General features: G+C 41.1%; 1 protein-coding gene across 1 annotated transcript in view; it reads right to left on the bottom strand.

The window, feature by feature from the left end:
* The window catches only part of LOC104468152 (protein unc-13 homolog B-like), a gene marked incomplete at both ends in the record, with an annotated part of 119899 nt that overhangs the window by 57312 nt on the left and 38675 nt on the right, over positions 1-23912 (bottom strand). Inside the window, 2 exons of the mRNA XM_010082181.1 lie at positions 9681-9771; positions 11606-11914. Coding sequence (XP_010080483.1) covers positions 9681-9771; positions 11606-11914 — 400 coding nt within the window. The remainder of the gene's footprint in view (positions 1-9680; positions 9772-11605; positions 11915-23912) is intronic.

The raw sequence follows: 23912 nt of genomic DNA, 5'->3' as shown, positions 1-23912 counted from the left end.
CCAATATTTACTTCCCTGCTCTATTAGTACATGGCAGCAACATCAGCTCCCAGTCTTCCTTCTCTGCTAAACTGAGCTGTACTTGTTTGGCCTCATCTCACACATCCTCAGCATCGTCCCTCCCAGGACTACCCCAGTGTCCCCTCTTCCATTCGTATAACCTGTTCTCTGATTTTTGCAATAGCCCCCATATTCCCCAAATCATTCTACATGGCATATTAGAAATATTACAGAAATACAGGCAGTTGAGCCCTATTGCCCACCTGGTATGTCACAGTGTAGCTTAAAGCATAAAGCAGCATACAATCAGCATTTTTACTAATTTCCAATTTGCCAGGCAGTAACACTTCCCCAATTATTATTATTATTCCACAGCCTCACATGCTAGTGAGTGCAGACTAATGAGCCTGTGGCTACCCAGAACAGACCCTCCTTCTCTCTTCCTGATCCAATGCATATGCATGACTTGAACGGGATTTTCCTGGTTTTAACAAGGTACTCCCATAGGCCGAGAGTAGCATGGCTGCTCACCTGGTACGACATCATCCTGCAAGCCTGAAGGCACAAGCTACCCAGCACAACAAGAGAGTATACACTCCAGTAAATTATCACTCAGACTTACCACAGCCCTTCCAGCATCTGGTATGTGCATGCTTGAGCAACAGATTAAAATCTCAAGCTACATTTGGGATTTCACCCTAGCTTTATGCCTAAATTATCTTTAGTTTTATAGCACACAAAGGATGAAGCTGTCAATGCGTTCAGGAAGTTCTCCCTACAGAAGAGATATCTGATACCTTGACTGATGTTCTCAAGTGCCTTTCAGCAGATGCATGTTACAAACCCAGTTCATAGACTACCAGGAAAGGCTGCTGGCATTTTCTTATAGCTTCGAAACACAAGGAGAGGAAGAACTGGTCCCACCTTTACCAAGGAGAAGTTTCAAATGAAACCAAAGGGGAACCACCAAAAAGCCCTTTTTGAAAGTGCCATCGATTAACCATCACAGCAACGGACATGAACACACAGCTTGATCCAGATCCTTGATCTGGGCTCATCTGATCAGTCCTCCACAATGTCACAAAATACAAGCTGACAGTCAGCAACTTGCTGGTGGCCATGATAAAGCTTAAACATCCTGTTTGGTTGCCAAGAAAGGAGTCTGGATGCAAAGAAAGTTTTCCTATCACCTGGCAAGAACTACCTCCTAACGGACTGCATTCTTTTGCTGTACCACAAGATATTCAAGTGGCTTGAATTCAATAAATCTTTGCTATTAAAATATGCAGAAAATAAAAATGTTAATCTATTTTACATACTACATAGCACCAGTGAGAACTGGAGTCCTTCTGTCTTCAGGCATTACATTAAGTATTATTAACAGCATTTTGACTTTCAAATACCGCTTTTTCAATGGGGGAAAAAAGCCCCAATTGTCTTACTTAAATTCAGATGCACAGTACTAGAAGATTCCAGTTACAACAACCTTTACACAACTCCAAAAATTACCTCAGAAGCAAGGAAGGCAACTTACAAGTTGTGTAATCATGCAGCTTGGAAAACAAGAAAAACATGGAAAAAAACCCAACACTAAAAGACAAAATTGTCATGGACTAAACCCCTTTTTCTGACCTAGTATCTTTTTCTATGAAGTTATGATGTTATTCAAAGTGTTTGCTAACATTGCACAAATAGTTAATGCTTCATTTATTATGTTCTCTGCCAGTGCTGGTTAGGTCATCTTTTCCCCAAGTCTTGTGCTTTGTAAGCCAAAGCCTACTGCTATCTCTCTGGTGCAGCATTTCTTGTACAGATTGCTTCAGTAATACACAACACAGGGAAATATCCCCTCCTCCCACACAGAGTCTTAAAAATAAGAGTGTGAAGTCTGGCTTTCCCAACAGCCAATGCTATTTTTAAGGGTTGCATATGTGGCAGGTAGGAGTCCCCCCCACCCACCTCTCCTATTGCACCCCTATTCTGAGCAGAAGGAACTGACTTACTCCGGTGGTAGATGAAGCTCTCTCCATTTCTACTGATGAGCACCATGCACGAGTGTCATGCTGAAGTGGTTAGGACACCACAGGTTTCTGTGCCCCACCCCACATGAGATACAAGCCTCAAACAACAGAGCACACTACTCTAATTCCTTCTGCCATTCCATCCCCAAAACAAGGTGCAAAGAGGGAATTTTTGCACAAGGAAGCAATGGTTGCTTCAGCTCCAAAATTTTTAGTACTCTTCTACAGCCTTCGGTATATACTGTTCAGAGGACTTGGTCCACTCTCCTAACAGATCTGGGTTCCATTTTTCCTGAAAGCTTCAGACAAGTGCTGCAGCAGGTCCTAGGAAAAGATAAGCATTTGCTCGACAAAGTGTTTGGGAAAGTCTTGGTACCAGTGTGAAGGCAAGCTGGGTAGCACCAGATAGGGGAAAACAGTTTACTGCAGTTCATCCTAGCTCAGACGTACTCTGTACATACGGATAGTTCCTTCAGCCTGCAAAGCACAACTCACTTCTGGAGATAACAAACACAGAAATTGCTATGACCAGATTGCCCAAGAGAAACAATGCCAGAGACAAAAAGGCAGCAATTCCGGGTACATAGTCTAATTAGGAACCTCGGAGCTGTGCAAGACATAGGACATCTACCCACATCATCAGCCCACAGCTGCCACCCACATCTTGTGCTCCAATCAGCAGAAGTACAACTTCCATGAAGAGGAAGGAAGGTGACTAAGACACCTTTCCCTTCAGAAAACACCAACTTGTCAAAATCAAAATCTGTTTTACAGGACCATGATGAATTTGAACGGGAATATTTCTGTGGTCTAAAGTGTCCAAACAGGGGAGGGAGCCACAGGGAAGAGTCATTCCCTAGATGAGTGTTACAGCTTAGCAGTCAATGTACTTTTCAAAGGCTTGATAAGGATTTTGACTTATAGATGTGTGGAGTTTACAATATGAAACTAGAGAAATAAAGCTGTGGTCCTGAATAGTACTATAGATCAGGAAAAGAAATAACATGTTGGGATTCTTTGCCTTCTTGTGGTGGCTACTCCTGGTCTTGCAAGCCTACAGGAAGCTTGCAGTAAAAAAGTAAAATAGCATTACAGGAAAGCTAGCTATCCACTCTGCAAATGCCTGTTACAATTAAGAAAATTCCTCAAGTTTGTTTGGGTCTTTTCAGCAACAGGAAGGTATGGAGGACCTCTGCTGTCACTGAGGGGGATAGGTGACCTGCGTGCTGGGGAATACAGACCATTGACACCAAAACTGTTTTTTAGCAGAGGTGAGTAGAAGTTGAGTGTCAGTACATTGATACATTCAGAGAAGCTTGCAAAAAATCCCGTCAGCAACTGAACAGACTCAGCTGCTGTGGTCATTACAAAAAGCATTTCTGACCAGCATGATGCTCCACAAGAGAGTATTTATCTTAATTTTAATGTAACTACTCTAAAAAAAGGTCAAGCCTGCTGATTTTCCCCCCTGGAGATAGGGTTATCAAAAAGCTACTCAAAAATCAAAACAGCCACTAATGAAGGCACATTATTTTCTTGTGTGTACATATAAATAATTATCTCTTTTCTGTAACATAACTGTTAACATTCATTGTAAAGCAGGTTAAAAAAATGATAGCAGGTCTCAGAGAATCTTAGTAAGGATAAATAAACATGTATCTTATTCCAAAGTGATGTGAATATTCAGATATTTTATTTAAGACAATCAGAGCTGAAAGAAGCTTTTCCTCCTCTGAGTACAGCACGGCAGCTGAACCTTCCCTCACAGTAACGCAACACGAAGAGGCAACAGACACAGGTGGTTCAAGCACCAGGGAATCACCCCACACTAAAAGGGAAAGCCTTGGGAAAGCCATGGGGGACTTTGAGAAGTTCCACGAGACTTCCCAGTTTTCAAACTCGGATGCAACACAGGGCAATAAGATTACAACATGGATAATAGATCTCTACCACTTTTGTATTTAAATGCTTTCTAAATAATTGTTGTTGTTCAGTCTCTAAGGGATCTGAAAGCTGCATATGTGTTTTATAGATAAGGTATGCAGAAAGCACTTGACTGTCATCATGAGCACAGCCTGGCAGTGACCCTCAGACCGTGCCTTACCTACACAGGCCTGATCTTCTCTCTAGTGTAGGAACAGTGATTTCATGAGCACAAGGGTGTTCTACAGATCCCCACCAAGCCTGATCCATGGGACATTTGATCAGTAAGGCTGGTATTTTGGTGGAGGTTAAAGATAGCCTTCATAAATACAACAGGTAGAAAAGAAGGAAGACATTTAACTGGACATGTAGTTTTTCTGTATGAAGAGAAGTTTCTAGGAACTCCGTGAAGAGTCACAGTGTTTCATTTTGCTTCTTTTCCACTGTGTGGGAGGCTTTGAAAATGCAGAGCTTACTCATCTTCACGGGACTGATAAAAAGACACCTAGGCAACAAAGATTAACGGAAATAAAATGCCAAAAGTAAACTAGTGCACGGACTGCACAGCTCATGAGATGTGGAAAGGGACGGTTTGTAATCTTTTGGCGGCTGACTCAAAGCAGGCATGTCCTCCACTAGCCATCATCTGGGCTACATGGTATATGGCTTTACTGGTTGGAGAGTCTGGATTTGCATATGGGGGTGGGGGGTGCAGGCAGATAACTTTCAACCAAACTAGCAACCAAAACTGACACCAATTAATGCTTTGATGGTCTCCTAATTAACAGTGGAACAGTGGAATTCCAGCAAGGACCTTTCAGGACACCCCACAGCTACCTAAGAAGGGAATAGTTGTGGTCTGCACCAACAGCTTTCTTTATCAAAACAAAAATCACACTCCAAAATCACCAATACAACCACCCCCTCTGGACGAGAACTTTTAAAAGCGAGACCCTGATGGTTCTTAAATGCAGGTGCTTGATCGGCAAGTGCTGACTGTGAAATTACAGGGCATGGATAAACAAGACTGAGGATACAACTGGGTGCCTACAAGACTAAACCAGAATGGTCATTTAGTCCCTCGCTCTGTGTGCTTATCATGTTCCAGAAGAACAATGTAATGAACTACATCTGCCATCTCAGTATGTGATCTAGTTACACAGCAGTAAAAAAGAACAGACTATTGACATTTAACAAGGAAAGCCAAAGATTAAAATAAAAATAATTGGTATAAAATGGCATCTAGAAGAAAAAAAACCAAAAAGGAAACACTTCTTCAATGACTTTGGTTTTGAAATGAAAACAAGTAAATTGACGTATTTAATCTCCTGACATAAAAGAAGAAAATGATACATAAGACATTTTCCCCCTTGAACAAATTCAATATAAGTTGATAAAATCACAGACTCCATACCCTCTTGCAATACTTAAAAATACTTGAAAGAATTGGTAAGAGGGGCAATCTGATAATCTGACTGAATTTTTGCTCTTCTCGACTACACCAATTCTTCTATGTTATACAAACCTCATATTCAAATTTGTGTAACTTTTAAAAGTCACACAGCTGTGCCCCTAGCTGAAGGCTATTTCAGTTAAGGAGGGCTGCAAGATGAAGATGCAGTAGCTATGTGTTTGTTCTCCTTCTGGAAAAGAAGCTCCCACAGAGTGACTGCAGCAGACAAGCTATCAATTAATCCCTCTTTGTAGACAAAGTTCTAAGTGTGAAGGTGAGAATTATTGAGTCACTCCTCTCAGGGCTGAAAACTCTAGTTTGATTCTGGCATAATTAAGTTTTCGCTTCACAAACACAGAAAGAGAACAAGCAAAACAGCAGAATTGAAGAAAAAACCGTGCATGCTACCACAAAGCTTTTTTAACATGCGCAGTTACAAATTTCTGTGCCATTTTATAGCTGTCAAGTCTTAATTAAAATACTACATTTCTCTGACTCATGGTGCTGTAGGATGTATGTATATTATTCACATGAATATTAATCTCTTCCCAGGTAGGAGGCTGAATTGCTATGGGGATTTATAATCACATCACATATGGAAACTTCTTGGTGGTTTTTTTTTTTTTTTCTTTCCTTCAAATTTCAGTCAGATCATTAACAATTAAGAGTCATAGGAACCATTTCAGCAGCCTCTGTGAGAGGAATCCAGCAGATCAGATCCGTGAGCTGGAGCTCCACATGTATTAATGAAACGATACTGCACAATGAGGAAGCGGAAGAGAGCTGGAGGCATCACTTTGACCATTAAGGACATAAGCAGCTGCTCTAAGTGCTGGAACAAAAGAGAAGGGTAGTCCTCTTGAAAGCTTCTAGGTAATGACAGAAGATGGGAAGATGTTAATAGGTTGATCAGAGAAATGAGACATGACCTTTTCTAACTACCAGCAGAATCACCTGGTTAGACTATCGCTACAAGGACCTTTAAAGTCCTGATAATTATCTGGATAGTCTGTATTCCTATCACCGACTTCCAAACAAGATCTGGGAATGAGCTGATGATGCATAAAGGTGCAGAAAGTAACTAGCAGAGATGCTCTTCTAGATTTGAGCAAAAGTACCACGAGAAATGAGGATGCAAATGCATCTGAGAAAACTGTGACTGTCTTTGATACCCTAGAAGGAAAGGAATTAGACATGCTAGAAAAATGCTATGTAATTCAAAAACACAAACTAATAAAAACTCAGAAAATCAGTAGCTAGACTCATGAGACAGGCTTAAAGGACCAGGGGCTTCAAGAAACTGTCAACAGTTAATGAAACAGCATTAACAGACAAAAATCACAAGCTATCCCCAGTGAAGAGGAATAAAAGAGCATACAATGAGATCTGTCCCCCTCTTCAGAAGGCTTGAACCCTCTTCTCAAGGAAGTTTTTAAGGACAAGCATGATTGCACAGGAAAGAAATCAAAAGGCTGAAGCATAAAATTAAACACCTAGCAGTGAAAACACAACACGACAGAACCACGGCTGCTACTCCTAGGAAGACAAAACTAGCATCAGGTGGCATTTGGAAAGGTGGAATATTTGATGCCTTAATTGCTTCAGGTCTTCACTGACAGGGACAACTGCAGTCAGGCAGCTGACAGTATTAATATTGTTTTTTTTTAAAAAGGAAAAAAAGAGTTTAGCAAGTTATAAAAAACAGGCTGCAGTAAAGGAAAACCAATTTGAAAGCTAACAGATAAGGTAGTTAGAAGTCAGTTGGTCCTGTTAAACCTTCATCCTCGGGTACCAGGTTGCAACACTGACAATCACAAAGCACTAAAAACTTGAAAAACAGGCAATGCAGTTGAAGATTTGAAAAGGGCAAAGCAAGCATTTATGCTTAAAAACAGGGAGAGGAAGACTTGGATAATTATGAAAGCACTAACTTGACTTCCCCCCGGGAACTGAAGACTGGAACAAATAATCAAGTTATTCACAAATCTTCTAGAACATAAAAAGGAGAGAAATAACAGCAAGCATGGTTTCAACAAGAGTAGAACTGTGTCAAATGCACTTAACTTCCTTCTATGACAAGGTAAATTAGTTTTAGGGGTAGAAGAAGAACAGCAGAATTGTATTCAGCGTAACCAAATGCAAAGAACGTATCAAGCAGGCTCCATCAAGAAGCTCTGGTAGCACACCACTTGGCAGCTTGGGTGCTACACAACTTTTTCACATACAACTTGAAGTATTTTTAGGCATAACAGATTAGGAAAAGACAATGGGCTTAAGGAAAAAAGAGAAAAGCAATTCTGTAAGAACAAGTGCAAAGCCATATTCAGCTGTAATCCAACACAAACTAGCTTAAGGAAAAAGTGAAAAAGCACTGCTTCAGAAGGAACCTCAGCACTGGAAAGAATAAGAGGCTAACTATGCATCAGCGTTAGTCTGCAATAAAAAGGGACCAACCCAGCAGGATACTTGATGTCTTGGAATATCAGGATCACAGCCTAAAGCACAAAGTCTTTGTTGCTCTGTAGTGCACATGAACAGGCTCTCAGCCGGGTTTCTTCATTCAACTTCGGACGCTGCACTTCAGGAAGAACAAAGAGGTGGATGGGGCAAGGAGGGAAGAACAGGCTGATTAAAGAGTGCCTAAAACAAAACCTCACAAGAAAAGGCTAAAAGAAAAAGGGTCATTTAGTGAACATGAGAAGAGCAAGTGGGTCTTCATCCTCTCTTTGCAACAGCCCTTCACTACTCCACAGAGGAAGGGAATCAGTTCTGCTCCTTTACTCCTTGTCCTAATCATGAGAAATAGATTTATATGGCACAACAGAGATCTAGAGCAGAGGTCAGGAAAAGCCTTTGGACAGTAGAGACAGGTAAGCCCTGGAGCTGGCTGCTGGAAAGCTCCATCTCTGTTTTTCATTTTAAGGGAATTTTGGATCCATAGTTGTTGGGAGTGGTCAAGACAAAGCAAATCATGACACCTTGCTATGATAACTAAACCAGCATTTCTGTAACAGTCATCTCAAAGCATCTTCCTTCCAGTCCAGCAGAAACAAAGATGGATGCTGAACCACCTTGTACCCTCTCAGGGAAAAAAAAAAGAGATAGCCAGAGGGAAAGGCATCTCTGAATCTCTTGACCCTTCTAGTATGTTTGTGCACTTGTTTTCCATAAGGCACAGAACTAAACTGTTTTGCTTGCATGCTCTACAATACCACAACATAAGTTAATTTTCTTTTTAGATACTGATGGTGTTCTTAAATTTCACTTTCCATGTAATACTGACAGTTTTGACCTGAATCCCTTCTGCTCAGAAGCGAAGTAACACAGTAATTGAATTTACAATCCAGATAAGCCAAGGGAAAAAATATTTCTGCTATGGCACTTCAGATGCCTCCACAGATGCAAAAAAAATAATTGTTTTCCTAAAAATCTGCAACAAATCCAGAAGAGAAAGAGAAGTCCTGCTACTGAAAGATACTGTAAAATAATTTCTTATAAAAACAAAACAAGAGAGCTATAGAGTAGTATTACTAAATGAAATATGTTAACTCTGCACTTTGGGTAGTAGGCAATAGTTTATCTTCTATAGAATATGAACACCATATGTTATCTTTCTGTGGGTATACAGATGGATGAAAGCATAAGACTTTTTTTTTTTTTAAAGAAAACACAACTTTTTGGGTCTTAATTGCTGTTTTCTAAAACAGGAGTGTTTATACTCTAGAAGAAAATGTCATAACCTTTTCCTTTTGACTTCCCAAATCAAGATTATTTATTTTTAAATCTTAGTTTCATGAGATAGAAATACCAAGACTTATTATACACCCACTTTCAATTAGTATATATAAAAATATTTGATGTAAAGTTTTCCAAAAAACATTTTCACACGGCAAATAATACAAATAACTCCTACTAAGCTAACAAGCTATCCTCAAGTTGCCTTGCTAAAAAGTCTTAACTTCAAACAGTTTAACACAAACCATTTAGTCACAGATATTATCATCACTCTTTACAAATTCAGATAACAGTTTATCTGCTTCTGCATCTTTTCTGATATTCATCTCTGGTTCCACACAATGATGTTGAAAATGTTTGGTAAAATTAGACAGCTCTAAGACCATCACAACATGCCGCAGTCCTACCCAATACATTTGATTAAGTTTTTGTCTGCAGAACTTCAAAACTGTAAGAGGTGTCTTACAGGGAAGAACAAATGAAACCTCGAGGCACAGATCTGAAACGCAGGTAGCACAGAGAAGGAGCAAAGCAAAACTCCATCCTACCTCTTGAAGCTGCAGTCGAACTTTGCTAATGGCTCTAATCCAATGGGCTCTTGCTGGAGGAAATGGTGGTGGCTCGCTGTCACCATGGCAGCTTAAAGGCAAGAAACAGAAAATCACTATGTGAAAAACACTCATCTGTAGCATTAAAGATTCAATGTTACATAGTGTAATCACAGCTTCAGCTCTGGAAGCTAAAGTAACCAGCAGGCTCCCGGTAAACACAGCCTTGCACATGCTCTGGGAAGTGAGAGGGTAAAGAACACATTTCCCTCTACACAGGAACAGTCTTGGAAACTGAGGAGCTAAAAGATATAAACTAGGATACAGTCCAACCCTAGGAGTAGGATGATGTTGGTCAGAACATCAGGAAGGCAGTCCAAGATACCTGATCTAGCCAGTTCAACACACTGGTGCAATAAATGCACACACAAAGAGGACCGCTGCCTCTTCCCACTCACCCCTACTGCTACAAATTTACAGAGCCTCTTCAGTGGAAACACTGGCAGCAGGGCTCAGATGTGTTTTTTCCCCATTCATTTCACCTTTCTCACTCCACCCTCTCCTACAGCTTTTCCAGAGGGCATGTGTATCTGGCAGCAAGGCTCCATCTCAGTGCCCCACAGCACATGTTACATTCCCTAACCTCATGATACAGTGGGCCTTTGGTTGTATTCCTTCCTTTGCATGTTGTTGAGGTGTCAGTCACAGAGACAAACATCTGTCTGCAAAGCACAGTATAAAAAAAAAAAAAAAAAACAACATAGCTAGTTGCAGAAAGTGTCCATGCTACACATGTAGCTCAGGTGCAACTCTAAGGATCAACATTCAGAGCTCAGTTCCAGGCATACTTCATGGAGACAGGAAAGCATTGCCAGAAAATTGAGAGAAAGGGAGCCAGTGCTGCAGGAGTATCCAGGTTAGATGGCTAAATTAGCCTGCAACAGATTATGTGAACAGCCTTCCAACAAATATAGGCCAGCCATTCTGGGACAAGACTCCTGCTGCTCTGGAAGGAAAAGAGGAAAGTGAGTCAGAGTTTAAAAACAGTTTAACACTTTTCTAGTCTTGTTTTCCTTTTTTTAGATCTTTAGTGTAAGGGTTGCCTACACATGAACTGCTGTGGTTAATTCTCTCATATAAGCACAGTGACACCAGCTGTACCCTCCCAAAGGGTAGAGACAGGCAGACATCTTACCATGGATCTAACTGAATGAGATGAAAACAACCCCTCATACTTATGAAAGTATAACCATATCCACGCTAGGGACTTCAATGACTGGAGTACCTCAAGGAAAAAAAGTCATTCCCCAAGCTAAGTAGTGAAATTTGAAATTCCTGAAAAACCTGTACAAAACCCAGCGCATTACTCCCCCCAGCTTAGCTGAAATACATTTGAAGACTGTTTTTCAATACTGCTGACAGCTTGGAAAGCCCAAGTGCAAGGACAAGAAAAACTGCCAGTGAGTCAGAGCAACACGTCTGTTCATATTGTAATTCTACAACCTACAACTACATAAACACCAACTCTAATTGTGGTAGCCTACTATACAAGAAAGGAACTAGTGCAGTTCTAACCATGACTACACGTAGTTCTTGGTTGCTCACACGTAAGCTTGATCACACATGAGCAATGGAAGAACCTATCTTGGGCCAGACTACATTCATGACACCAGAAACAGAAAATACAGCAAATGAGATTCAAGGCACTATCAGCCACTATTCTTTACATATATAGCGAACATAAAGCTTAGCCAATGTCTCATAAATAACTGGTCCTGCACATAAAGATGTTTCACAGATCAGCAACATGAAGTTAGTTGTTGGAGAAGGCTGCAAAACAATGTACATAATTTGCCCCAGGAAATAGCAAAAAGAAGAATCCTCTTTGAATTAGTTGAAAAGAACTCAGTAACTGTTTCACTTACCTCACTTGGGCTGCTGCATCAACATCCTTGAGCTTCTCAAGTTCTGAAGGTAACGTAGCTGCAGAATGGTCTGCACATTTCTCCTCTGTCCCGACCTTCTCCTCCTCTCCTTTGCCACGAGGCTCCTCTTGCTCCCTGAGCCATGCCTGACTGTCCTGGTAGCTGCCCAAACTGCGGCAGGAATGATTCGACTGATCATCTTCTTGCTCAGAGCCATGGGCACTTTCATGGGAATGGTCCAGCTCACTTGGGTGAGAGCTTCCCTGGCTGACATTACAAGAGGAGCCATATCTACTACTGCCAGCAGGACTATGAGAAAACAAGAAAAGTCCATCAGAAAAATCAGCAGCTTAGAGAAATGCAAAGCAATCTGCACATCTAACAAACTGAGCAGGACACTAAATATTACTGAAAAGACATGTTATGAAGTAATATTTAACTATTATGCTCCCTGAACTAGATCTAGACGTCTGAACCTCAAAACTTATGGTAGGCAGTAGAAATACTTCATACACAACCTGCCAGTATATAGACCATATATGTAAATAGTCTTTTTTGCAGCAACTGACTACTTCACCTGCCAGTGAAGATATTCTAATAACCAGACAGGAATAAGAATGGAAACATAGCAATTTAGAGTGGAAGTGTTTCTGTCTTCTGCAGTTTCACTGCAGCTAAGATCTTCACTATGACCATTTAAGCTATTGTTAAAAAAAAGTTAACTTACAGTTAACTTTATATATATTATACATTTATGATAAAATACAGTCAAGATTAAGGTTGTCAAGACTATCAACTTAAAAGCTTTTACAAAAGCAGAGCAATTTTTCAAAGGGAAGCCACATGTCTCACTCCAATAGAACTTTTTCAAGAATTTAATTTATATTAAAAAATGCCACAGGGGGGTGATTTCTGTGACTCAAGACACCACTTCCAGGACTGAATTCCTAGAATCCTCACACAGAACACAGTGGATAGAAATTTCTCATGCAGTCAGGAAAATCATGGCCAAGAATTATGCAGCATTAATGTTTCTCTCACTTGCACACTTAGGAGAATTTGAAGTCAGATAGGAAGTTCTGGGAGTGCAGTGTTGCAACTGTATGATCAGAGGCACAAGTTTCACTTACATCCTGCAGAGATACAAGTTTATTGAGTCTCTGTTTTGATTTTTAACTTCACACATGCTCAGGACTGAAAACAGACTCATGAAATACTGAGACCTTCCTTTAGTGGCTTTCCTAGCTGCATGAAACAACCTTTGCACAGATTTTAGGAAAAGCAAGCATTAGAATACCTTCACTTATATCTCTGAAAATGTTTAAAATCTTCCATAATGTGAAATGAACCTAATTAATTCTATAATATATCAGCAGTAAGTTAAATTTCTCTCCAAAATTAAAAGCCTTTACCTTGCATTTTGAAAACAAAATGCTCATTCTTTCCAATACATTCTACCTACTCTTACTTTTTTCTTAGCAAATACGACATAATTATCACTAAACAAGAAAGCAAAGTGAATTGCATGCAGTAGAATTAACACAGAAATAATGTAACTTCTGAAAGGCTAATGAAATTAGCACTAAAAGCATCTCATTCAGTGGGACACAGTATAAGAACAGGGAAATCCAATTACACTTACAGAAAAGAGTGGGAAAAGATGACAAAATGGTCTAAGGACTTACACATATCTAGTGACTGAAGTTTGCCACATCCTCTGTGACAGCTATCAGTAATACTACAAACACTTGACAACACATAGGGGATAGGACTGAGCTACCAACATCAGACACCAAGGCCATTATCTACTGCTGCAATATTGCATTATAAATGGTCAAAAACTTGAAACCATTTATTATGCCTCATTTGTAACTAGCCTTTTCTCATTCAGTTGTTCCACGCTATTCAGATCTGCTGCCTGTGTGCTAGGATGAATCGTTGCTGCACTAGAAGCAGAATCAAGCTCAGTTTCTTTCAGTTCAGGCTTGTCCGGTGCATGCTCTTCTGCCTGATATTCTTTCTGTGGTTCATCTGAAATCACATTCTGCTGATCTTCTGACTCTTTATCAAACTTGTCTTCCAGCTTTTTGTTGGATGTATCATCAACAGCATTTGCACCAGATGGTTCTTCAGAAAGTTCCTTGTCTACAGCGTCAGGCTGCTTTGAAGACAAGTTTACTTCTATCTTTGCATCAGTCAGTTGATCTGAGACTGCAGATTTTGAGTTTTCATCTGAACTGACTGTTCCTAACACCTTGTCATCTGGTTTTGACAAAGCCTCTGGTGGTATATGTGGTTCCCTTTTGGCAGAGGTCTCCTTGCTATCTTTTTGCCAGGGAAAGGAGAAATCTATTTTTTTCCCAAATACTGCTCCTTGGGCACTCTCTGGCTTACTCACCTTTTCTTCACTACCTCCTTCAAACAGAGTCGAAGAAAGTTTCTTAAAGCTTGACATGAGGCCCTGATCTGCTCCTGCTTTATTAACAGAAGGTGGCTGCTGAGAGAAGAACGACCCAAATGGCTTTCCACTGTCAGCAGATGACATAAAGCTGAATTTTGGTAAACTGGGGATGTTTGGTATTTCAAAGACCGTTTTACTATTGTTTGCATCTGGAGGAACATTATTATGTTTACCCTGTTTCTTCAAGTCATGTTTGGAAGCAATCCTTTCTGCAGGGACCTCATCAGTTGCTAAATGTTTCTTCTGTTCAGGAGTTTGTTGTTCTGCCTCACTCATCTTCTCTTCATTCATCTGGAGCAGATGAACATTGGGATCATCAGCTGGAGCTGTGGGTTCTCCACCATTACTGCTGATAATGTTCTGCTGATCAACACCAGCATTGGCCTGATCCCCTGTAACAGCAGGCTCTGATTCAAGCGTTTCCACTTGGGAAATGCTTGTGTCTGCCTCATTAGCTGGGGCTTCCATTTCCAGTTCCAGCCCATCAGTAAAGCCAGTCTGAAGGATGTCAATGGCTGCCTTGTCTGTAGAAGCAGTTTGCTCCTCTGTTACACGTGAAGACCCCACATCTAATTGATATATATTTACATCAGTCTGGTCAGCGACCTCAACCTGCACTGTATCAGCTGCATTACTGACATCAGACTGGCTTGGCTTAGTATCTGCCATCTCTGAGGGTTGTGCATCATTATCCAACTGCAGAACCTTGAGGGCTTGATTGTCAAGAGAGACTGCTGTTTCTGGAGTGATCCTCAAAGGTTTCTCTTTACAGGTCTCTGAGTTCCTACTTTCCTCAGTTCCTGTTTCCATAGGAGACTCTTTTGTGGAGTTCTCTTCAGTTGAAACAGGCAATATATCCTCCTTCAGAGAGCTTGTGACATCTCTTTTAGCCTCTCTAGCTGCAGCTGTATTTTTTGTCTCCCTAGAGTCTTTTTCTGGAACAGACTCAGTGACATCTTTCACACTACTGCTTTGAGGTTTAGGGGTGGATTTTGGAGGCATCTCTTTTGGAGAATCTTTTGGACCTTTGAAGATGCCAAAGAGATCATTTGTGAAAGCTGGTGCTGGGCCACTTGGGAGGGATGAGAAACCAAAGAAAGAGGAGCTTTTCTTCTGTGCAGTAGCAGGTGCAGTAGCTTGAGGTTGGGAAAAGAAACCAGATAATGTTTTAGGTGGTTTCATTTTTGTCATGAAACTCGAAAACATTTCAACTGAAGAATCCAGCACTGATTTATCACTCTCAGATTCCTTTGGTTTGTTTTGCAAATTAGATGTCTCTGGCATTTTAGAAGGAGAATGTACCTCTTTTGTCTGTTGCAACCTGCCACCAAGAGTTTGTTTGGGTAATTTCTGTTCTGGCCACTCACGCTGTACACATACTTCTTCAGAGACCACTTCATTTTTTATGTCACTCATAATATTTAAGTCATTTAGACTCTGAGAATCCATCTTATCACCTAAGACCATGCTATAATCTTTCTTTTCAGAAGCTTGTTCTTTTGAAGAGTAAGGCTCTTCTTTATCAATAGGAAATGCAACACTGTCCATTTTCCCTGTGCTATCCAAAGCATCTTCTTCTGCCCCTAAAGAAATAGTCTGTTGGCCCTGGGAACCCTCCTGCACACTGGAAGTCTGAAGGCAAGGACCAGAAGCAGCCAGTTTGGTTACTGCAGCATCATCAGTCTGTGGAAGCTTCTCTAAGTCACTCTCTTCAGCTACCTCAGCAACACTTTCTACGTTTTCCACAGCCAGTGTTTCTGATTTATCTTCTGGCATAGTGAGGTGATTAGATATTTGTTTGCCAGTCACTGCTGCAATAATATCATTAACTTCTTTTTTGTTCTCTGCATCTTGTTGCCTGGCAGAACTGCTAATTTTGACACCAGAGTCAGTGGAAATATTTTGCTTCACATATGGCTTAGAGTTCACTGGTTTAGCTGGTTTTGTATTATTCTCCTGTCCTGGAGCAGTTTGTGGCTTTTCATCCAAAAAGGACGTAAAATTGAAGAAGCTAAAGCTAGTGCTTCTTTGAGGTATGATCTTCTCAGCAGTTGGACCGCTGGAGAAAGAGGGCAGATGAAACAGCCCTGCTGTTTCTTGCTGCTTTCCACTAGCAGGAACAGGTGCTGAAGGCTTTGGTTCATCTGACCCAGTGAAGAAGGAGAATATGCTCCTACTGGCGGGCTGTGCCGGCTGTGATTTTGAAGCAGTGATATTCGAAACTGAAATGCTGAATGGCAAACTGAAACCTGACTTTTTAGGTGTCTGATCTGGCTCTGGTTTTGCCTGATTAACCGTGCCTCCTAAATTATTTCCTCCTTGCTGTTTTGCTACACTACTTTGCTGCACAGGTGACTGACTTGATTGGCTTATTTTGGGACCTACACCCATTGGCTTTTGTGAAGTATTTCCAGGAGGCACTTTTTTACTCTCAGGGGACTCCTCAGCTTTTCTGCTTCGTTGTTCCCTTTGCAACCCAGGGCTAGGAGAGACCTGTCTGTCCATGCCTTCTGTTCTCATCCCTTCCTTAGGGGTGGAGGACAGACATGGCATACTGGCACTCTGAAGACCCCCAGACTTCTCAGTTTGTTGTCTTGACTGAGCCACAGTTCTGCTATTGGATTTTGGCAGATTTGTAGTACTTGAGGTTGGTTGAGAAGACACAGACTCCACTCTGAAGAGATCTCCAAGGGATCCAAATAATGATGACATGCTGGAGGTTTCCTTCTGATCTGGCTGTATCACCTTTTCTGGTTTATCATTTTGACTTTTTGCCAAATCTGGTGAGGGCTGTGGCTCTTTGCTTATTTGCATTTTAAAGAAATCAAAAAATCCAGAAGCTTGGGTTTTGTTGGCAGCTGAGCTTGCAGAAGAATCTTCTTCAAAACTGAACAATTTCAGAGTGCTTTTAAATAATGTCTCCTCAGGCTCAGTGGCTGGATGACTCCGATTTGACTGTGACTGAATAGGTTCATTAACACTCGCATGCCCTTCAAGATGCCTGGAAGCCGGTGTTTCTTTAACAGGTTTCTCTCCTCGTATGGGCCTGCCGTCTGGAGCAGTTTCACTCAGCTGAGAAGGAGATTTTGTTAATCCTGGTTTTTTAACATGGATGTTTTCATTCTGATTTAATTGTGGCTTTTCATTTCTAGCAGCCTCCACATTAAGTTCTGATGAAGTATTTCTTCTCAGTTCTGATCTAACAGGAAGCTTTTTCCCTGCTTGTACCTCATCTAATTTTATGTTTGGTGCAAGTGATAAAACATCAGTTTTATTTTCAGATGATTTTGACTGGGTGTCTGTTCTCTTCAAGACAGACTCTTCTGATGTCCCAGGGTCAGGACCTGAAGACTTTCCAATTAGTCCACCCAAAGCAGAAAATAAAGAGCTAACTTTGTTCACTGGTGTTTTCTTATCTTCCTCAGCCTTTTTTGCTTCTGTTTCTCTTTCAGAAGATACCACAGTTTCTTCAGCTTTAGCAGTAGACTGAAACAGATGGAAACCAAAGAATCCTGATGACCCACCCCCAGTAGTTGTCACAGGGACAGTCTTGTCCACTTCCTTGGTGTGGACTTCCTCACTCAGCGATTTATTGAAAGTCACTCTGGAATGTGTTCTGAGATCAAGGGTTAGTGGAGACTCCTCTGAATAATTCAGGGTTTCCTTCTCAGGTCTAAAATCTACTTTGAGTTTTTGAAGCTTATAACTTGAGAAATCTAATGGCTGCTCCTTCTGATAATAAATAGACTCTTCAAACATTTGTGAAAACGTTTCCAAATTCATGTTCATTAACTGGTCACTCCTCTGCAAAGCTACTGACAAATCCAGGGGTTTATTTATTGTATAATCTAAAGACTCTTCCTCAGCAAACCAAAACAGCTCATCTTCGCTGCCAAGAGGGACTTTAAAACCACAAACAGCAATTGTGTCGTCTTCTAGCACAGCTCTTGGAATGGAATCCATCTGAAAATTATAATCCCAGCAGTCCAGGTAGGAATATGTTTCAGGAGCACACATGTAGACATACTGTCCAGTGGGATCAGTGAGCAGCGAATACACATACTGGTTATCACTGTACATGTAATATCCACAATCACCATCTTCTGATGGCCACCATATACCCTGCTCAAGCATCATTAGCCACTCGCGATACTCCTGGCTATAGGATGAGTACATAAAGCTCTCATCTATACTTAAAGTATCTTGGTCAATTAGAGTCCACATAGTTCCATCACAGCCAGAGGAGTAGCTTAAATCCATGGGCAACTCTTCTAACGAGTAACTGCCATCTTTTTCAAATGATGGAAAGTTACTATAACTTTCACTGAGAGAATTAGCAGTCCATGCATCATTTTCTTCTGAACAAACATCTTGAAACATTAACTGGTCAAATGACTCATATGACATTGCACTTAAATCTAAACTCTGTCCATCAGAATTGGCATTAGTCTGCCAATCCATCACATTTGCATTTCCGTCCTTTTTACAGAGATTCACTACCGTATCATTTTCAGCCCAGTCCAAGAACTGAGTGGGCAGGACAGAGTTCTGGTTTAACACATAGTAAACTGGTACTGCTATTTCATGAGTGTCAGCCAGTTCCTCCACTTCATATTCCCATTCAAAGCTAGAATGGCTTCTTGTTTCCTGATAAGCTGAGTACTGCTCTGTAAGGTTATAGCTTTTATTAGTCAATTTCAGAAATCCATTTGATCCTTTGTTTAAAAGGGTTGGAAAAACTCTAGATTCTGCATCCTGGTAAGGGATATGCCTACTATTTATAGGCTTTCCAGATAAGTCTTGTACCTTGTCTTGCAGATTTAGAGCATCAGGGAACATAGGATGCCCGCAGTGGGGAACGTGGGGCTCAGCTGTTTTATTTACTCTTGCACTGGACAGGTGGTCAGTAGTTTTGGAAGATTCCATCATTTTCACGTTATCCAGTTTCTCCTTTGGTTTGGGTAGGAGATTTTTTAAGAAGCTGGAAGCTTCCAGCTTTTCTCCAGTGCTGCTTTGAGTGTCAGAAGCCATTACTGAATTGCTGGGTTTTGTCTCTGAGCTAGAATCCTCACCTCTATCAAAAAGTTTCATCAAGCCTAGAGAGTTTGTTTTCACCTTCTCTTGCTTACCTTCAGACAAGTTTTCACTTGAAGCAAATTTAAATAAGCCAGAAAATAATCCAGCAGAAGTGCTCTTCTGACCATCACTCTCACTTTTAGCAGTCAAGTCTTGATTATTGGCTGTGTTTTCATTGGAAGAAGTGTGAAGAAATCCAGAAAGAAAACCTGGTGTGTGCTTCTTCTGCACATCATCTGCTCTTGCAGCTTCTAGCCCTCTGGCTGAAGAGAAGGATTCAGCAGAACTGTCATTTAAGTCTGGTGCATTTAGTCTTCCTCCCGTCAATCCTCCTTTTACATTTCTAGGTTCCTCCTGAGTACTCTTAGTTCTCTGCTGCTCTCCTGCACCTTTAAAGGTATCAGAGGCATTCTCCTTGTGTTGTTTTCTGTTTACTTGGGCACTAGATAGGTTTTCTTTATTCATGTTTTTTGTTTGTGTGAGTTCTTCCCTACGGTCTGATAAATTTGGAACAGAGCTAGATTTTAATGGAATGGCATTTTCTGAATTTCTGTTTCTGCCTTCAAGCAAAGAAATGGCACTAGAATTCTGATTACTTCTTTGGTCCTGTGAAGGTGCTAGATTTTCTGCAGAAGAAAATTTAAATAACGAAGGAATAAAGCCTCCTTTCTCATTCATATGTTCCTGTTTTTCTGAAAAACCCAACCCTCTGAAAAAAGGAAGTTTCCCAGTGAAAAGAAATGAGTGTTCTTCATTTGATGCACTGTTTTGTCTTATATCCTCCTCAGACTTATGGCCTTTAAAATGCCCAGATGTACTTTCTTTCTGCCCTTGTTCGGCAGAAGGAAGCAACAACTGACTGAAAGACTTTTTAAGCGGACTGAAAAAGCTTTCAGATGCTGTACCCTGATCTTGAGGCTGTGAATTAAGTTCTGCATTACCTCTGTTTTGCTTGTTTCCCAGTCCAGTATGCTGATCCCCCAAGCGATTTGCAGGAGACTGCTCCCTGGCAGTGGGCGCACCCTCTTTCACAGTGGCATCTGGCTGTTTTGTAACATGATGCAAATCTGACTGCTTCTGTGGCACATCCTGCTGCTTGGGAGCCAAGAGACCATCAAAGTTGGCTTTCAGACTGAAGGAACTGACTGAGTTTGTGAGCCTGCCAAAGATTGAAGACACTGAAGTGGTATTTGCATTTACCTCTGCCTCGCTTCTAGACTCACTCGTCTGTACATCTGGAATAATGCCACTGGTCCTGGCTGCTGTCTGCCCAGATGGTCTCTTGCTTCTTCTTGCCTCATCACCTTTCACAGGATGGCTGCCCTCCTTGGTGTGTTCCCCTTTTACGACTTCTTGTTTTGGCACTTCCTTCTCAGAGACCTTTAAAGGATTAAACATGCCTAGAACAGAATTCATAACTGAATGTTGGTTCTGCTGGGTGCCGGTGGTGGTTCCTTGTGATTGCTGAAGATGTTGCGGTGCAGAAGCCTTATTGTCCATCTCAGTGGTTTCTGGCTTGTTGGAGTTTATGTTCTGGGCTCTTTTATCACCACTCACCTGGGATGGCAGCAAAGAGTGAATGGAGAACTTGGTGTCAGCTTTATTATCTGCTGTCACTCCAGAAGATGAATTCTCACTTTTGGACTTACCAGAAAATACACTGAAGATTCCACTTTCTGATGAGTTTTTGGTTTCTGTCTTCTCTGGAGTGGAAGAAACCAGCTTTTCAACAGAGGCTGTGAGCTGCTTTGTACTTGACCCCACCTTTTCAGTGAAAGAGCTGAACAGGGAATTCACTGTATTCTTCACACCTGACAAGTCTGGGAGAGATTCAGGTTTGCCCTTGGTACTCTCCCCTGCAGCAGGATGTTTGGTCTGTTCAGACTTCCTGCCTTCTCCTGAACTATCAGCATTATTCTGCTTCAGTGGCATACTCTCAACATTTTTTCTGGTCTCTGGCAATGTACCAAATTTGCTGATTTCTTCCTCCTTTTCAGCCAAGTATTCTGAAACTGATTCTACCAGACACTGAAGTTCATCCATTGTGTCTACGTACTCCTCACTGGGTTCTTCAACAGGAGACAGTATTAAGTCTTGCATAGGATGACCCTGCTTTCTCCCTTTAGTCTTGTGTTTTTTATCACAGCTAGCCTTTAATTGGGAGCCCAAATTTGCAGGGTGATTAACAGTAATGTTTCTCAAATGGCTAATCTCAGAATCACACCACTTATGTGAAAATGTAGCCAGTTCCTCCATTTCATCATCTGAAACAGGCGAGTACTGGAACTCATCAGAAGCACTGCTGTCAAACTCCTCAAGGATATCCACAGGCACAAAAGTATTATCTGGCATCCCTATGAGTTTCATGTCCTCACTGCCACTGAGGTGAAGTGAGTCCTCACGGTTCACTCCCTGATTGTTGGGCATCTTGCCACTTTTAACCATTAAGCCATTTTTGTATGGACGCAGGATGGGATAAGCAGGTAAACGTTCCTTATTTTCAGAGCTACTGGTGTATTTTCCAGTTTTGTCATATACTGGAAAATCATCATTAAGTTCACTAGTTGCCACACCATTGAAAAAACCTGTTTTCTCCCCAGGAAGCTGCAGACCTTCATTAGTTTGCATGCTTATTTGTTCACTCTCTTCAAAATTGTATCGTAGCTTCTTTTTCCTTCTTCTATCTATTGTATCATATTCCTGAGGATACCTAGGGACATCTACAGACCCTGACTCCACACACACATTTTGGTAGCACTTTGATCTTTCACAGTGATTGAAATTTTCTCTCTTTGAGAGAGTTTGCATCTTTTTTATATTTGTTTCCTGCCAACTTCTATTTTTATGACTCTTTTCTAAGAATTCCTCTATTAGCAGTTTTCCCAGCTCTTCGTAGTTACTCTCCTGTTCTTCTTCTCCATCTTCAGAGTTAAATGGGATGATCCTGACTCTTTCGTTTCTAGCTAGAGATCCTTGTCTAAGATGACAAATAAAGGGGGTGGGAGAGAAAAGGAGAGGCAGCAAAAAAGAAAAAAAAAACAGGAAGGGGAAAAATACAATTTTAAAAAAAGCTCTAGAAAGGACAGAAAAAATAGTAATGAAAAAGCATGCATTAAATAAAGAAAATTAAAATCAGAAACATCTAAAGATAACAAAACTGAAAACCTGCCAATCTACCACCACACTTCAATCAAATAATCAAAATAAGCAGCATGAGTTATGGTATTCCACTGGTTACAGTTGCACGAAATTTAGAAATGCCTGTTTGAAGGAGAACAGCTTTTTGTGATCAAGTGAGGGCACACAGCCTTGGCTGTACCAGTACTCTGCTGTTACTTTTTTAGGCATGCTGAAAAAAGTCACTTATTACAGTAACAGGACTACTTTGAGATATGGTACCCACGCACACCGTTCCACTATGCTATGCATGCATTTCGGTCACTCTAGGCTGCAGAATTTGTTTTAGCAGTATTCATAAAGCACAGAGGCATTTTGTTTCTCTCAAGGGTGGCTACAGAGCAGAGACTGCATGCAAAGACTCAGGAGTCATTGGACTCCAGGGAAGTGGGAGCAGGGGACAAAATGCAATCTGTGCACACCAGCAACACATGGAGTTCCAGCTACTCCACTGCTCCCGTTGCTGGGAGGGCTCTCACTGCAGCTAGTGCCCTCATTGGGCCACTATCAACACAAAATGAAGATCCTCAGAACTGTTACCGGATCAGAAGGCAGAACAAAGCATAGGCAATGGATATTAGCCCATCGTAAGCCTCAGATGCTTTTCAGGATCTGTACTTCCCATTTATAAAGCATCTAAATAAATCCAACAATCTCTACTTGTCAATTGTGGGAGAATGGATTAAATAAACTAGTGTTTCACTATCAAACAATCTGAAGCTTCCTAGAAATCCAAGTAAATAACCCTTGGAATTTTGGGATTAGTTCTTAGCCCTTGATGAGAAGGGTCATCTCAATTTTTCAGCAACCCAAAGGCTAATAGCAAGGAAGCTTCCTCTTTATCTAAATTTCACAAGAAGAGTTCCTGCCAGCCCACATAAAAATAAACAGGTAGGAAGTGGATGTAAAAAAATCAGAATGCTCGTCTCAAAGATGCACTGCAGCTTTGTCTCACTTCATTCATTGTTGAGAAGTAAGTAGCATGTGGACATGCATGCCCTGACCCCGTAAGAGAAGGGCAAGAGAAGGGAAAGGGCACAGGGCCCCCGGCCATTGTATGGATACTGCTAATACAAGAGTCTTCACCTTGAGAGCTGCCTGGGGCACCCCAATACAGGATACTGATAGGATAGCCCTGAAACAGAAATAGGTCATTGCATTTTCACTACTGCTGGCTTAGTGCTTCATTTCCACCACTATTAGCTAACTTTACACTAACTGGAAAGATACTCATTACTTTAAATGGGCCCTATTGTATACAGTTTAGAACACTTACTACATTTCTTGCTTGCAATTTTAACCCGGTAATTGAAATAATTATCTTTAAAAAGCTAAGGAAATTTAAAAGACTTCCAGGGCCACCATAGTTACTGGATAAAGCCCTTCCAAATCTCAGCTGGAAGCAACGGGAGCTACATGAATGCCTGAAGAGCCATTAGCTGTAAATGAACCAACAATTGACTAATTTGGGCATAAAGGAAATTACTTCTCTTTCTAATCGAGCTTCTCCCCCATAAGTGCATCCCCTGCCATTCTACAAAGCATTCCTTTTACTAGAAATAAAGCAATGACAAGAAATCCAACACCCGAGAG

Source organism: Pterocles gutturalis, unplaced genomic scaffold, assembly GCF_000699245.1.
Source record: "Pterocles gutturalis isolate BGI_N339 unplaced genomic scaffold, ASM69924v1 scaffold16739, whole genome shotgun sequence".
In the NCBI taxonomy this organism is placed as follows: domain Eukaryota; kingdom Metazoa; phylum Chordata; class Aves; order Pterocliformes; family Pteroclidae; genus Pterocles; species Pterocles gutturalis.
This window is presented reverse-complemented; position numbering and strand designations above follow the sequence as displayed.